General features: G+C 40.1%; 1 protein-coding gene across 3 annotated transcripts in view; it reads left to right on the top strand.

The window, feature by feature from the left end:
* CFTR (CF transmembrane conductance regulator) overlaps window positions 1-17,952 on the top strand; it is a 98,911-nt gene that overhangs the window by 7,815 nt on the left and 73,144 nt on the right. For all 3 annotated transcript variants that reach the window (XM_060279579.1, XM_060279580.1, XM_035127373.2), the window contains exons 2-4: window positions 10,649-10,759; window positions 13,755-13,863; window positions 17,701-17,916. In XM_060279579.1, the coding sequence (XP_060135562.1) occupies window positions 10,649-10,759; window positions 13,755-13,863; window positions 17,701-17,916 (436 nt within the window). The remainder of the gene's footprint in view (window positions 1-10,648; window positions 10,760-13,754; window positions 13,864-17,700; window positions 17,917-17,952) is intronic.

Here is a 17,952-nt window from a genome sequence, read left to right as displayed (position 1 = left end):
GGACTGCAATTGATCTTTGGGTGCCAGTCAGTGCAACTGGGATTTAAGAAAGTGCCGTGGGCGCCAGTCACAAAATGGCTACCGTGGGGTATGTGTGCAGCGTCACACAAAACGGCTGTCATATCTAAAAGAGCAGAAAAAGAAACAGGAGCACAAAATTGTGTGGGGATTCCCCCCCCCATCAGCTTCCTCCATTGGTGAAATAAGAAGGTCCCTAGATCAGCCTCTGTGCTGTACCGTACTTGCTCACAGGGAGAAGTTATTCGCATCTCTCCTTAGTTTGGAACAGATGTTCAGTCTTGGCATCCAGTAAAATGTGGACATGTTTAAGGTAATGGAGTGGTTCAATGTAGGAGAGGTCAATCCAGTCTGTACAGGAACTGAGTAGAAGAACAGTCTCTCATGCATTGTGGATTCTTGAGGGGATCTGTACTGAGACCTTTTCCAGGCACCATAGGAGATTCTGGTGGGTGCACTGACACCTGTGGGAATGTGTTGATCCAAACCATTATTTTCCCCATATCCAATTGTATACAGATTCGGTGATTGATTGACTGATTGCTTGATAGATTGACAAAACTAATGATTTCCTGTCACTTGACAACTCTAGCTCATACCTTACCATACCTGTCTTTAGAATTATAAGTTTAAGCACGTAATCCGATGGCACTTACATGTATGTAAACCACAGGGACAAATGGGCCTTGTTTTGATTATATATACCCATAGAAGTGGGCTTTCATCCCTTCATTTTCAAAAGCTGTAAGACAAACTATCAAATGCTATTTCCTTTTTTAAAAATAACAGCAGTACCCTAACATGTAAGTCTTATTGTTGAAAGTCAGGTATCCAAAATATGACGTAGGTTAATTTTCTATTTCTTGTTTTATTTTTAGCATGCCTACCAATGAACAATAACATGCAAACATTAAAACAATACAAACAATGAATTTACATAATAAACATTACACTGCAAGGCATCGAAACTGCACTTGTGTGTGGCTAGATTGTTTTCATATATACACCTCTCTTTTTTCCATTCTAAAAATAGCAAAATGATGTAATACATACTAAATGTTTTTGTTTTTTAAAAAGTCCCATCTCTTTAATTGTCCTTTGCCATTCTGATGATAGCACTAGCCTCAAGTAGTATTTGAAGGCAAGTTTTCCACTTGGTTTCTGTGATTCAGAACATGAGCATGTGACGATTGGGTGAAAAAGGACTCTACCCAGACTTGATAAGCATTCGTTGTAAATTAACTTGCTTTTGTATTCAAAGCATCACATAGCATTGTAACATTACTAGTTCTACCTTTTCACTGCTTTTGTTGCTCATACCCCAGCCCTGCCATACTCTCATCAGTATTTTACTGATACCAAGAACTTTGTCTGATACCAAGAAGCTTTTAGTGGGGGCGGGGGGAGAGAGGGAGAGAGAGATCTACTCTTTAATCAAATCCAGTGGGCTTTGTTTCTGGGGAAGAAGAATCAGTAATCTTACAGTAATCTTAAATAAAACATTGATGATTAGTTTCCTGATATTCACAATTATTCATGTTACTGCAGTAGAACCCTAAGTTGGAATGAACATCCCAAGGTTTGGTATGTTGGATCAAAAGAATTAATGAAAAGATAGTTTCTGCAATTAATATTACTATTAGGAACTTGACAGTTTCAGTGGAACAGCAAACGAGGAAACTACGAAAAAGAAAAAGAAAACTCTTGCTCAAGATAGTTACCACATCCTAACACACCCTTAACTGGCTTTAGTCAGATAAAACAACAAAGGGGGATGAGACTGATGTTTTGCTTGATGACAGCTATGTGCATTTGCCTGATGACTGGTAACACATATGTGAAATTTCAGGCTTCAATTGCAGTGGCTCACCTTTTGAATAAAGTAGTGTGAAAGAAAATGCTATTATTATTATTATTTCAAAAGCAATTACAGCAGTTCCTGCTCAGACGTTCTTCCTGTCCTATGACCAATGCAGACTTGTTTTAATTGTGAAGAATTAGATTTGCAGAGTGCCAATCTCAATACAGTAAAATGTGCTGAAACTCATTGAGGGACTGCTTGAATTAATTGTGCCAAAATTTCTAGGTAAGCTGCAAAGCTAAATATCTCTAGGGAGCAAGCAAGCAAGCAAGCAAGAATCCAGTGATAAAAGTATTCGTTATCATTATGCTTTTCAGCTAGCTAGTGGCAGTAAAATTCTTTGCTTACAGATCTGAAGACAGAATTCTTTGCTTATAAAGTACACAAGCATAAACATCATTTTCACGAAAGCCAAATGAGTCCTCTGATGTTCAACCACAAACTCTATTGTCTATGACTATTTGCCATTATTCCTGAGTTTGATGGGGTTATAGTCCAACCACATCTGGACTAAGCCAATATAATATAGGCAGTAGCTCACCAAAGCCTCTGCTATCTGAAATCCTCTAACTGGAAATACTGGGGATTTTGAACCAGGACCAATATACAGAGGCAGAGCTAGCTGCTCTGGCACCCAGGGGTGGGGCTAGCCACATGGGGGGGGGATCGTCCCAGAGGGGCGCTGCCCACAGCTGGCATCCCAGGGGGCGGCACGGCAATTTCATCCCCCCTCAGGGATGACACCCGGGGCGGACTGCACCTACTGCACCACTTCCTCCGCCAGTGCCAATATACTTGCAAAGCATGTGTCCCACCACAGAGTTACAGATCCTCATTTTTGTAACCAACAAGCAATATGAATTTTTACATAGACCTGCTTGAAAATGATCAAGGATGCAACCAAAATAAATATAGCTACTTTTAATGCTACTTTAGCTCTGAAATGTAGCTATGGATGTTAGAAATGTTTTATGTAGGTATTTAGATAAGCAGAGGTGTGACATTCTACCAGAAGTGTTGTGCCTTTCCTACAATGCTTTAAATAATGACAACTACTTGGAGGTAAAAGTAGTTAAATGCTATGGAACTTTCATGTGTATGCCCGTTCTATGAAAGTTTATGGGCTGCCATTCCTCTATCTTGTTTAGCGTATTTTATGCAAAGAGATCAAGTAAATATTACAATATTTTGAAATATCCATTTCATTTAGCTTATGAAATCAGGTTCTTCATTACTACTGAGAAATGAGCATTCTTCTGAAGAGACTGAATTGCTTACATAGTAATACATTTAGATTCTCTAGACACTAACCAAAATAAAAAGAACGATAAATAATGCCTAGTCTTTTCTGCTGAATGACTCTTATTAAGGTTAGGGTCCTTGTGTTTCAAACTGAACACTGAATATTGCTCCATGAAAACACATAGTTATTTTTATTATTATAGCTAAAGATTTTCATTTCCAAATAACACTTGAGAGCTGGCACAACTTTGGAGAGAGAAAATACAGATAACAAATGATGCATATATTTGCATTTATTTTATCACCTTTTCACTGGCCTATTACTCAAAGGTTTTGTCTTACAAGCACTTCGGTGTTAAATTTAATTACTACTATAAAACACAACAGGGGACCCAGGTGGCGCTGCGGTTAAACCACTGAGCCTAGGGCTTGCTGATCAGAAGGTCAGCGGTTCGAATCCCTGTGACGGGGTGAGCTCCCATTGCTTGGTCCCAGCTCCTGCCAACCCAGCAGTTCGAAAGCACGTCAAAATGCAAGTAGATAAATAGGAACCGCTACAGCGGGAAGGTAAACAGCCGTTTCCATGTGCTGCTCTGGTTTGCCAGAAGCGGCTTTGCCATGCTGGCCACATGACCTGGAAGCTGTACGCCGGCTCCCTCGGCCAATAATGCGAGATGAGCGCGCAACCCCAGAGTCGGTCACGACTGGACCTAATGGCCAGGGGTCCCTTTACCTTTACCTTTATAAAACACAACATTAGTTTTTAGAATCTGAATGAAACGAGTGCTCAAGAAAGAGTGAGGGTGCTGGCAGCCAGGATGCAGAGTAACAGCTTCTGTTCTCCTAAACAGATAGTTATCTCGTGTATCCATTTCACAGAATCGTACAGCTGCAATCAACCAAAATGCCATCTAGTTCAATCCATCGCTGGCCACCCACCCAAATCATTTCCCGGAACATCCTGTTCCAATCTGACCCATAATGTGCCACAAGCAGAGCTTTCAGGAAGCACTCAAAAAGTCTGCAGGTGACTTATGTAAATGAACAGCATTTTCGTTAATCCCTTGTCTGTGGCAGAGAAATATGGGATAATCACAATATGGTTTTTGAATAAGAAGCAGATTTCAACAAAACACAAAAAAAGGCAACATTCCAATAGCAAGAGCAGTTGAACAAGCTGCCTCAGGAGCTACCATAGTGACCTCTCCTTTTCTGGAAGTTTAAGCAGAGGCTGGGTGACCATCTTTCAGGGATACTGTTTGCACTGAACTGGCTGATTTTCCATGACTGTCAAGGTCGCTGCCTAAAGTTATACGGTGGTATTCAACTAAATGCTTGTGCTAGTGCAATGATTAACACAAACACAACAGTATTTTACCCCTCTCACACCATCACTTCTCGCAGTGAGGGGACCACCAGAAGGCCCTCGCAGCTGGATTTCTGTGTCCAGGCTGAACGATGGGGGTGGAGACGCTCCTTCAGGTATACAGAGCCAAGGTCAGCACCAAAACTTTATACTGTGCTCGGAAATGTACTGGGAGCCAGTGAATATCTTTTAGGACTGGTGTTATATGGTCCTTGTCACTCCCAGTCACCAGTGTAGATGCTGTATTCTGGATTGATTGTAGTTTCTGAGTCACCTTCAAAGGTAGCCCCAGGTAGAGTGCACTGCAGTAGTCCAAGCAGCAGATAACCAGCGCATGTACCACTCTGGCGAGACAGTGCGCCACTGCGCAGGCTCTGTGTGAGGTGTTTGTTGGCTCTCCATAGCATCACCCTAGTAGCTTGAGGAAGGGCCAGAACTAGTGCTGACTAGTTTCCTTGCAGACAGATGTTAAAAAAGGTAAGATGGGCAGAAAATGCTCTGCAAGGAAGTAGAAAACCTTTCTCCTTCTCCCTCCCCCACTTCCAGTTTAGAGCACAGATTGTAGTTTCCTCAAAAAGTCCAAAGGTTGTTGCAATTACTCAGCATATCTCTGAAATTACCAGTGAGAGACACTGCCTAGGAACACCTTGCAGCATTTGCCAAGGATCAAGTTCCATAATCAAGATGGGCCACAATAATGTTCTTGCCATGCCAATTTCTATAGCAGGCACCTTCATGTACCTGAAGAAGAGGGAAGCCGGAAGGCTGGCTATACTACCTGTCGGATGACTCATTATTCGCATGCTGGAATAGATCTCTGGCAGCTATTTATGTCAAGTATGTGAAGTTTCTTAGTAGTGATTATTGGAACACTGGGCATTTAAATGTGGGGAGAGGGATTGTCCCTGCTGTGATGGGAAACTTACGAAAGCCGTGATTAAAACCTATAGGAGCAGGAAAGATCTGCACGTGAAATAAGTTTCCCTTGTAGAAGTTATAATCATAGCTGTCAAGTTCTCCCTTTTTTAAAGGGAAATTCCCTTATGCTGAATAGGCTTCCTCGCGAGAAAAGGGAAAACTTGACAGCTATGAATAATGCAGGAGGCTGAACAGGACTTAAAACCAACAACTCCAAAGACAGCGGCAAAGAGAGGAAATGCTTTTAAAGGGAGAGAGAGAGAAAACACCCTTGCAGCTATTAAACAAATCAAAGTAAAGTTAAGACAATATCATAGCTGCCAAGTTTTCCCTTTTCTCGCGAGGAAGCCTATTCAGCATAATGGAAAATCCCTTAAAAAAAGGGATAACTTGGCAGCTATGGACAATATCCCATGTACGTGAGAGCCTTGTATCATTCTTGTGAGGTGTATTTTGTTACCAGGCATTGAAAAGAAGAGGTGGAACTTGTTTTCCTTCTTTTACCTATATAACACCCTTGTTCCCTGCTGAGCTCTCTTGAGTATGTGCTTGTAATAACATCCGTCGTGACTGGCAAGACTATGACAGCTCTAAAGGTTCCTCCAGAAAAGGGTTCCTTTAAATGTCAGTCAGTAACATGGAAGTATGTGCTAATTTAGTGCATTTTTTCCTTGTTTAACAATTTGATTTCCCCATGGTACAGGAGCAGAGAGCCTCTTGATATTTTATTTATTTATTGCATTTATATCCTATCCATCCTTCACAAGGAGCCAAGGACTATCAGTTATAAAAATTGGAAATTTATAAAATGATATCGAGCTGGTTTTGATCTATCTCACCAAGGCTCACCATATAATCTCCTTATTTAATTATGCTGCAAACTAGGTTTATAATTGACTTACACCATCACATTACATAATGCTCAAGGATGCTGAACATCTGGAGATCACTGTGCCTGAGGCTGTCAGGAGCCACCAGAGAACCTCCCACCCCACCACTGGGCTCTAAATGTCCAAAGCCAGGGTTCTCACCTGCATCTTCTCCTGAGGATCCGAATTCTTCTCACAGTATCTTATTGGTCACCAGGCTATGGAATGGAAGAGTGCCCCTCTCCAGGCAAGAGGGTTGGTCCTTTAAAAACCTCGAGTTCTCCAGAAGGGGGTCCAGCCAACAAGAGGAAGTCTGAAGGAGTCTACACGAGTTAGTCTGGAGGCAGACGTTGGGAAGGCCTCCTCCTGCTCTCAAAACTCTGTTGGAGCAAGTTGTTCTCATGGAGCTATCCATGGTCCTGGAACCCCTGACCTGCCTTGCTGCTGGGCTTTGGCACCAGACCAGCATACAACAAACTGAGAGGGGAGCAAAGTGTTACAACTTGCTAGTAATGCTTAATGTTTATATTGGGTGGTTAACCTATGGCCCTTCAAATGTTGTTGGATTCTAACTTCCATCAGTCTTGGACAGCTTGGCTGGTGGTCAGGGATGATGTCCAGCAACATCTGCCATGACACAGGCTGCTCACACCTGATTTATATGGTGTTTTTCATGCTTGGAAGCACTTCATATTTGTTGTAGTATACCCCCAACCTCTGGAGCAGGAACGGATTAGTATGCTCGGGGTACTCGGAGGATTATCTTTCATGAAATATTCCTTTGCTATGATGTGTATAGAATGTTGCAGGCTCAACATCAGGACCTGGCCAGTAGATTGGAATGTATTGGTGCATCTCTGGATGATTTGCAGTAGATCAAGCTTCCTCAAACTTGGCCCTCCAGGTGTTTGAGACTACAATTCCCATCATCCCTGACCACTGGTCCTGCTAGCTAGGGATCATGGGAGTTGTAGGCAAAAAACATCTGGAGGGCCGAGTTTGAGGAAGCCTGCAGTAGATTAATAAGGGTTTCTGACCTCCAATTATTTAACATTAGTACAGTAATAATGAAATGACTCACCTGTTAAATTAGACTGCTGAAATTAAGAAAGCTTGAGGTAATAAGGAAAAGATGTGAGTGTTCTAGTTCTAAAAATATATCCTGGCATTCAGCTGGTACTAGGGGCACCATGTTCTATAATGGATGCCTTTTGCTGTTAGTGTCCTAGAAAAATGTAGTAGATCCTATAAACTTAAAGTCTGCTCTCCTCTGCTATAAGTTGTTAGGGACTCAAGCTGACCAATTTCCTCTCTCTTAATTCATATCCTCTTCCCACCAGATTTGACTGGCAACTTGAATATTCTGTGGTTCAATGGTCCTCATTCATAGACTTATTTGCTAGGCTCGTATTCCTCACCCCCCAGTGAAAGTTTGTGAATAGTGAGACCTGCAAAATGGCACCTGACATGGACCAGAAGTATAGAATTGGAAACATCTATGGAAGTAGCATTTACATCTAAAAGCTCAGCAGTGTTAGAAACTCAGGTATATAAACTGGGTGCCAAATGGCTCCTTAAACTAGGGTTACAGTTGCTAAAACAGAATGCCTAGTTGCCATTTTGGGGCCAGTCGTATTTTTCAAAATGACTTGTCAGTTCCTGAAATGCACTCTGATTGTGCAGATAAAATGTACTGTAATGGATAGAATTCTACAGGATGTGTTGCTAGCCTGTGAAAACAGTTAAGATCCAAGGCTCTCGAGGCATGCACCTCCAGAGGGTGGAGATGTCAGGTGCCATCCTGGTGCCTGGGCATCTTCACTTCGTCACAAGTGACAGATAGCCAGGTGCAAATGTGCCTGGCGAATTTTGAATGCTGAAGCCCAGATAGAATCTGTAACCAAACTACAAGCTACCAAACAACATAAGCTTCAGGTGGCCCCTCAAAAGTCACTTCCATTGTGGAAGAAGGCATTTAGCCACAATTTGCAAGCATAAAATGCCATACATATTCAGAAGTGGGAAACTGCTATCGGAAAACATAAGGCAGGTTCCTAAAAATGGGAAAACGCAAGGTAATGAAAACACACACTATGCCGGGGAAAATAAGGAAGCTACCCTGATGATGATGAAGAGGCAGAGAAGGTTAACTAAAAGGTGAATTATTAAATGGAAAAAGTGGACTCTTATGAGGAAACTGTATAGTTAAATTATCAACTTGTGTACAGAGAGATAACAGATATGTGGGAAGTCAGTGGAGAATATCTGTTCAGGGACTGTATACAGAAGCATTCCAAGTTGTTCAAATCAACAGTCCCTGGTCCATTTTGATCCCAAGGTGGAAGAAGAATGAATCTTTTCCCGTATGGAACAGGAGTGGCTCAGTTTCTGTCCAATGTTATTTCAGCAACAAACGGCTTATTTTGCTAGCGTGCAAATAACACAATTATGAGTTTTATATAGTAGCATGTTGCAGTACAAAAATAAAAATGGAAACCTGCTTCACTTTAATCAAAAAGAATTTGGTACAGAACTCCACCAGCTACTCCTGCCCAAACCAGTTGGGATATCATAATGGGGACAGTGCAGCGTCTCATTATTATTTAGTGCAAAGCCTGCAGGTTAGCTTGGCTTGCAGTTCTTCATCAGTCTGCATGTTCAAATGCAGCCTTGGGTGAAAGGGCGCTGCAGTTGATTCTTGAATACCCTTTTGGGTTTCGCACAGTACTTTCCCATCCTTTGGTTGAAGCAAGAGCCGCTCAGCACACCAGTCATTCTAATTTCTTCTTCAAACTGGCACAATGCCTAGTTACATTCTAATGAAAAGGAAAACAAAGGTAGAGGCAGTAACAACTCACCAGAGACTGTTTCCCCAAAATATACACGGTACGAAATAGGCAAACATGATTTATGACATTTCCAGCATGTTGTTGAAAGTTTAAATGATTTTCAGTCACCAAACAATCAGGATCATGGAGGTCCATGTCTTTAATTCGAAAGTGAAATATTTCTGCATATTGCACTATTTGCAGAAACCTTTAATGCTTTCTTTTTAATTTAGCCGTTTTGTAAATGCCAAATGCTGTGAATGTGGTTTTTGATGTGAAACAGGAAATTGTTTACATTTATGAAGAAGGGTCACACCCACACTATAATACATAATAAAACGTCAAACATCAATTTGCTTTAAAGATGTTTGTTCTCATGAATTTATTCATTTATAACATTTCATACTTGTGGTGCATGGAACTCTAGTTCTGTGAGGGGTAAACTAAACTTCATGGGATTCTTTTTTTGGAGCTTGCACTACCTGCAACTAAGTGAGATGAACTTCAGCTCTCTCCTTCCTCAGTTGTGAGCTGGATGTGGTTAGGAGATCACCATTTCCCCCCAGTTGTGTGGTACCTCAAAGGGACACCGCACTGCTTAGTTCCAGGCTTGGAAGGCTTGGGGCTGATCTACATTATGTTGGATTTTGGGTTAATCCCTGCAGCTCTTTGCATTTTTGTTACTCTCTTAAAAAGTGAGGCTTCTTATGCTTGTCGTTCCATCTATGCATAAAATGGAGCAATATCTGATCGTTACGTTTAAAATCTGTCCCTTTACGGTCTGCATTAATGCAGAGAAGTTTTAAAAGCTTTAGTTTTTAATTATTCCAAAAAAGAGTATGCCAGGTTAAGAAGACAACATAGTGTAGTTCTCTGGGTGTGTGAATGTACTTTGTGCCTTGTTTAATGGGAAATGGGCATACACACAAAGAACCATGCAACCGTTTTGACTATGGGAGAAGCAAGAACTCTTGAGGTGTTAATGCTGTGAACCCCTCCATCGTAGGTTCAAGTTGTATATATGTGTAAATAACCGCATATAATAGAGACACCACAGTCTCTGCTGTCCCTCATTCCAAGGAAACAAAAACCTGAGTAAGCGCCTGGAACTTCTGGAATCTTTGGGGTGGCATGCAACACTATTGTATTATATATTATGCTTTATAATAAATTATGGCTATCCTCCAAATAATAGTTTTTGAGTGACCACAGCTTGTGCTTGGGTGTATCCAGCTAGACTTTTACTTTTCATTGGTTGAAGAATAAACCCCACAATACCATGTCAAATTCTGTTTTTGAAAATCTTGGTTTCAAAAGTGGTTTGTCAAATGGCTTGAGAAAGCCTAACGTCCCTTGGACACTTGGAACACTAGGTATTTGGGTGTGTGCTTTTTCCCCCAGGTGTATGTGTTGCAGGGATTCGAACCGCTGACCTTCTGATCAGCAAGCCCTAGACTCTGTGGTTTAACCCACAGCGCCACCTGGGTCCCATTATGTGTTTTATATACCTCGATATTAATCTGAGAAAAACATTATTATTTATTAGGTGGACAAAACCGATTTTGAGAAAGGGTTACAGACAACGCCTGGAATTATCAGACATTTATCAAATCCCTGCCACAGATTCTGCAGATAACCTTTCTGAGAAATTGGAAAGGTATGTATTAACATTATTCTAATTTTTTTATAAGGCAAACAATAGAATTTCATGTTTTTTTTCTTATGTTCTGATAAGTGAATGTTAAAAGTACTTTAGCAGAAGATGTGTAGTAATCTTCTTTATCTAGCATTCTTTATCTAGGCTTTAGATTGTAGGTCTGTCTAGTAATCCATACTAATTTTATTAGTCCTTACTAATCTGGATATTAGTTTATCATCTTATATATCATTGTGAAAAATTGCCTCATTGTTCTCTGCTAATTTCTCATGTCGTAGTAGAGTTCTTCCATGTTTAAGTGTTCAATGTCTAGCTTGAAGATATTCATATCATGGAGGTGATTTCTATGCAATTTCTCAAAATGATCTTCACACAAGCAAAAACATTATTGTGATGCACAAGATCTTGAAATCTAAACACAATAGGAACATATGAAGCTTCCTTATACTAAATCAGGCCTGACTGGCGTGCAACCGATATATTAAATTTCTTTCAAAAGAAAACTTACATCTGAAAACTCTTTAGTAACTTGTGCCAGTGGTGTTTTATTTAGAGTCCATCCATTCTAGTATTTATTCCCAGAAATTCATACCTGTTTGGGTATTAACTTTGGGCTCATTTGTTGTACCGGTATCAACCCAAAGTAAAGCTTTGCAAGGTATTGGAAATAAAGCTTGTTCCAATTAAAAACAAAGAGCAACTTTCCTGAGAGGCTTACACTTTAAGCCAATAGATTTATGCAGCTTCATAATGCTATATTGAAGTATTACTGTACTATAGATAAAGTACAGTGGTACCTCGAGTTACAAATGCCTCAGGTTACAAACGCTTCAGGTTACAAACTTCGCTAACCTGGAAGAGTTACCTCCAGTTGAGAACTTTGCCCCAGGATGAGAACTGAAATTGTGTGTTGGCGGTGCACTGGCAGCAAGAGGTCCCATTAGGGAAAGCACGCCTCCAGTTAAAAACAGTTTCAGGTTAAGAATTGACCTCCAGAATGAATTAAGTTCGTAAGTAAAGGTACCACTGTAATACTATATGCACGCCCCTTTTCAAAAAGGAGTTTCTGTGTAGCGGATAATTTCATACTAAGATGTGTTCCAGCCAGAGTCACTCAAACATTTTCTTCCATTCCCCACCCCACCCCACCCCAGTTTGTCCTAGCAGCTGCTCTGGGCTGGTATGACAACAAATACATTATTGAATCCATAATCTAAAATCTCTCCCTACATTAAATGTTTCCAACACTCTAAATATAGTCATAGAGGATCATTCTGCCCAACTGAAAACTATCACCATCTCAAAATAATAGAACTTCTGTTGAAGTCTTAATAATCTTAGAATGATCTATAATATCATTTGCTTTTTGCATATTCCTCATTAGATTCCTACGCTTGATAGATTCAAATAGAACTGTTTATAATGTCATTCAATAAAGGTATGGGATGATAAGACTCCATTTCAGCATAAATGAAATAACACTGGCTTCATTTGGAGATTTTGTTTTGTTTCCCACACAGTAATTAAACAGTCTGGTACCAAAGAATGGTCCCAGGACTTCATATATTTCAGCTATCTGACACTGGTAAAAATGTTTTTTTAGGGATTTAATTGGATTGACTACATCCTGAGGAAAAATAGTCATTCTTCATTTAAGCTTGTCTTCTAATGAAAGCTTAGGGACTTGCAAATTATTTAAATGATGTAAATGTAATCATTTAAATAATGTAAATGTAATTATTTAAGAAAGGGGGAAGCTCTTAGATTGAAGATATACAACCTGAGCATAGGGTGGAAGGACTGATGTCATGAACACACCTACATATCTTGTTTTCCATTTAGGTTTTTAGGAGAAGTTGGAGTCAAGTCTCTCTGTCCAGCTTCCATAATTAACAGCAGCAACAACAAAAAGCTCATACACAGAGATGCTTGGCTTTTGTTCTCCATCCTAGGAGGAGTCAGTGACAGCAGAAAGATGGCTGAGGGTAGTGACCAGTGGTGTCATGATATGATAAAGGATGGAAGGATGGTTTCATAGGCCCAAGCAGGTCTGTGCAGGGTTTGTCTGAGGGAGTCTTGCTAGAGTAAAGTTATAAACTTAAACATACAAACAAACAAACAAACAAACAACAGCTGGTCCCTGGCAGGTCCCTCCTACCAGCTTAACCCCCTGAGGCCTAGGATGCAGCTGCTCTGCTCTCTTGCACTGGCCTGGGTCCAAGGGTGTCCATAGTAGTGGGAAGAAAGGGGAGTTACTTGGATGGAGTTATGGGAACAGATCCAGCAAGTATGGGAATATTGGCACCTCAGGGCAGAGATAGATGGTTGAGTTGCAGCTGAGTTTTTGAGTGATGATTGAAGTTGGAACTGGGTTGTTGGATCTCAAATGGTTCCTTATACTGGACAAAACCTGGTACAGTTGTCCCATCCAAGGTTATTTATTTCAGTGAGATGATCTTCACTGTGCTCAAGTTTGCAGCCAAAGCTAAATCTTTTTTTGGGCATTTCCTCTGACTAATGGATAGTTAAATTATACTATCAAAAAGTATGTTCAGCGGTAGCTGACATGCTTTATATTCAGCACATTGAAAAAGTCACAAAATAGAATACTTTAGAATAGTTTGTCTTTGTCTTTTTACTTCTGGAGACTGGAGGGGATTCAAAGCCTTTATTTGCCTATTATTTGTGTATCAGTCTCGAGGAGTACAACAGGTTTCTTTAAAACATACAACGTGACCTTTTTAATGAATTAACTCCCTGCAGGATGATGTATAGCTAGGTATTTAGGTCTGCCAAATATGTGGCTGAACTACACTTGAACTTTTATTGAGCTAACAAGTAATTGAGCATCAGATCTTTGGGGTCTTTGCAAAGCCTTCATTTCTTCAGTCACCTAGCTAAATCTCCTTGGATATACTTGGGTGAGCTGAACTATGCTAGAGTCACAGTGCTGTGTATTTGGTCACACAACTTAATGGTATTTTCTCCCCACCAGAGAATGGGACAGAGAGCTGGCTTCAAAGAAAAAACCCAGACTCATCAATGCTCTCAGAAGATGTTTTTTCTGGAAATTTATGTTCTACGGAATAATACTATATTTAGGGGTAAGAATTTACCTTATTCCAATTTGCTTGTTGGGTTGCAATCCTGCATCATTTTATCCTGTGCCTGGGACGCTTTAAAGAGCAAGGAAATAATGCCTTTCAGGATTTTTAAAAATCCTACAGGAATCATGTTTGATTGAATTGGAGCCAATTTAAAAAAACAACCACTGGAACCTACATATATTACCCTGTTAAAACATATCTGTGCGTTAGCATGCATTTCCTAAGTAACACACATTCTAAATAACACAAAAACAGGCATGGGAAACGATGTTAATAAAAAAATTATTTATTTCACCAAAGAGGCCAAATCAGAAAGTTCTTTTTTAAAATAATAATAATAATAATGTAAGAAATATAAAGCCACATTTAACATTCCTAAGCCAACCAGTCAGAATTTTTTAAAGAAAAGTAAATAATGGTCATTAAGTCAGAAGTGAGAGCTTTCTAGCCACTTCAACTTTATCAACACCCAAGATGGCACACCATGGCCACTAGAGTATAATTTTAAGATAACTGGGTGAGATCTAGAGATTCATCATTTTCACTGGTGTGTCCGGTCTTTACTTAAGGAAGAATTATTCCATTCTTACCCCCCAATGGAATAGTATATTAACACCAGTGCTGGATTATCCAAAAGCTGAGAAATGTTTTTTTGAAGAAAAATGACATTTGATCTTTCAAAGAACACCGGAGTAGTCATCATGGTAAAAAACCAGAACTTTCCTAGACTTCCTTACAGACTCTTCTACCATTTTCCTGTTCGCTTTTTATTACTTATTCTCACCTAGACCAGGTAGCATTCTACTAACATAAAATAATGTGAGGAAATCAGATCTTGTCATGTGTTGCAATCAAATCTATGATTTATTATTGATGTATCCTTCTGAGCTATATGCACATATACACACAATAGTTTTGTCTCATTTTTTAAAAAATGAAATTTTATTTTATGAGTTCTCATCATTTTTATTTTGAATTACATATGCGGGGCCTCTAAAGGTCTTAATACCCGACCCTGGTTAACACTATCCCAGAACACATGTGCAATTACTTCTTATTGAAAACGGTGGGGTGCTATTCAACAGAATAGTTCTGCCAGTGCAAGAACCTCTGGCTGCGGAATGGAGCTTTCCATACTACTCCTCTCCCTAAGGACCCCACTAAATATTTTCTGGGGGTTCCCCACTTCAAGGAACAGATTTGGGGAGGGGACAGGGGACACATTTGGAATAGGAGAGGGACGGGAAGTGCCATTGCATAAGCAAAAATTATGTACTAGTGGAAGTACTTCGTTAGATTTAAAATAGGAGTTATCGCCTTTGGCTTGCACCTGTTATTTGGCTATAAAACCATTTGTTTCGATGAAATTTTAGATAATAGTCTGTTTTAAGTTTTGGGTCCTAAACGATCAGAATCAATGCACCTTGTAGGCAGAAACAGAAGACATTATCTTTCTCCCCCATCACATATAGGGAGAAGGTAGATGTCTAGGGCTTTGTTTCTGGACTGATAAAGAAACAGAGGAACTAGATTTCACTTTATTTATGCTTCTTTTCTGGAGTTGTCTCTAGAGTAACGGCTGCTCTAATACTCCAGAGGCCTTTGAACCAGAGATTTGGAAATGTTCCAAACTTGAGAATGCCACAGTGCAGTTGTCAGTAGTTGCGTACGAAGATTTCATGTGGAAAGCATGTGTGTAAAATACTCTGCTATGAAATGTAATTTTAAATGGGGGGGGGGGGAAATCCTATGTTGGGGCCATAAAAAGGTCATTACACTCATTATGTGTTTACTTGCGACACTGCTATTTGCTTAAGAAATCATGGTCTATCAAATAAAACAAGGTGTGTGAATCAGTGTTATGCAACATGATACTCCAGTACTATGCAATGCTCATGACAAGCATAAAAGAGGAAAGCTAGTGCTAGAAACTGGTGTTTAATCCACCCCACTCCCCACCCCTGTTTTGCTCTGCTGAAATATGTGGAAGTTCCCTGTCATTCACTTCAGAAAGCGCAGGAAAGAAACATTTGGCCTCCCTGCTCCTTTTAAAATGTTCTTGCACCGTTTCTTTGGTCTGTTCATTCTTGCTGTTTTCCCTATGCCTTCCTTGTAATTTTTCATGCTGCATGCAACAGCTTGGGTAAAACAAGCTTACGTTCTTGTAAGGACGTAACACATCAATGCCACTGTCTTCTGAATAGCATGATCTGTTGCACCAATAATGGGGCTATGTTTAAATGAGAAATGGATAATCTTTTTCAGCCGGGGGGGGGGGGGTCACATTCCCTTCTGGACCAAGGATCAGATGGCATTGGTGGGTGGAGCCAAAGGCAAAAATGGACTATAAAGACCTCTTCCATCTATGCAAGTAAAAAGCTGTATTGGATTTCAAGGACACATTGCAGCCAGGCTAGTGAGGGATATGGTTTAAATGAATGAAGAATACCAAGTATAACAGTTTTCGAAGGAGTGTGTGAAAACAGGCAATATACATTTAATGTACAGACTCTGTACCTTTGCAAAGCACCTAAATACACTGCGTTAGAAACTTGCCCGACTGTAGCATCGTCGTCTAACTTGCCTGCCTGCTCACATTCTCACACTGTGGAGATTCTTCTTGCCAAAATATAAGTCGAACAAGGAAGTTGTTGTACCTGTGATTCTATACTGAATCATTTCCATGACACCCACCCACCCACCCTTTAGGGTCAGCAAGCAAAGTATATGTTACCAGTAGACATTCCTTGAATATTCCCGTAAGTGCTATAAATCACTTTGGTACAATAATCTGAAAAGGTATTTGCTATCTCTATATGGTATATACACAACAAACATTAGCAAATAGTAGCATTCCCACTGCTGCACAAATGGTATGATTTGTAAATATCAGACCATGACAGAGGTTTCTTGGATCTCAAGATATATGAAATAATACTGTGATATTCTTGCCCTTGAATCTTACATACACACATATAAAAACAGCTGTCATCATTATTTTTGGTGCTTGATCCTAGAATTAAATGGGCTCAAACACACCTGCCCAAGCCTCTTTTTAATTGTTCTTTTATAAATATTACTCTTTGTATACTAAAAACACTGCTGTGTTGGTCCAACACAAGTCTGTTGTGTATCTTTTTTTGTAAAATTATATGTGATCATGTAAAAGGATGTGAGTACTTAAAACATCAGCTATATAATTCAGTGTTTAAGTTTCGGACCATTTCTGAAAACACCGTATGAATAGCAGCTCTGCCAATTGATCTATTTGGAAGTGATTACACAAAATAATGAGAAATCGATGCATACCACTGGCCTCAGGTCATTTAAAGGACAGAATACAAAAGGACACTTGTGATCTGATAGGTCTCAAGGAAACACCAAGGTCTCAAGGCAAACTCTTAGCTTTAACTTTGGAAAGGAGACTGGGTGCCACATGCAGATTTGCCCTTCAGCACCCCCTCCCAGCACCCAGCACTTGAGGCAAGTCTATCCCAGAACCACCCACCCACCCACATATGCAGCAAAGAAAGATGAATGAGAAAGAACCGCAAACCACAAGAAGATGAAAACCAACAACCATATAACTGTGGTAGAATTAACTGACAAATTGTTGTCTTTGTTAAAAGATTTGGCAGGGTGCGATTTGGGGATTCATTTGCCAACCAGAAGCAAGGCTTTGCACACAGTGTTGAAAAAAGATATGTAATCCCAATGTACAAGCTATATTGGATGAGAACCTTAGTTTAATTATACAAATATTAACATTAAGACTGCCAGCGGGTTTTCAAGTTTTATTGACATCAACGTTTCGCTTCCCCCCTCCTTCCACAGGAAGTAACGAAATCTGTGCAGCCTCTTTTGCTGGGGAGAATTATTGCTTCTTATGATCCGTCCAATTTACATGAACGATCAATAGCTTACTATTTAGCCATAGGACTCTGCCTTCTCTTCGTTGCGCGGATGTTGCTGCTTCACCCAGCTATATTTGGCCTCCACCACATCGGGATGCAAATAAGGATAGCAATGTTTAGCTTAATCTACAAAAAGGTAGGACTTGCCTTTTATTTACATGAGCTGTAAGCA

Source organism: Zootoca vivipara, chromosome 10 (assembly GCF_963506605.1).
Source record: "Zootoca vivipara chromosome 10, rZooViv1.1, whole genome shotgun sequence".
Classification (NCBI taxonomy): Eukaryota; Metazoa; Chordata; class Lepidosauria; order Squamata; family Lacertidae; genus Zootoca; species Zootoca vivipara.
The sequence above is the reverse complement of the archived record's forward strand: the minus strand, read 5'-3'. Positions and strand labels throughout refer to the sequence as shown.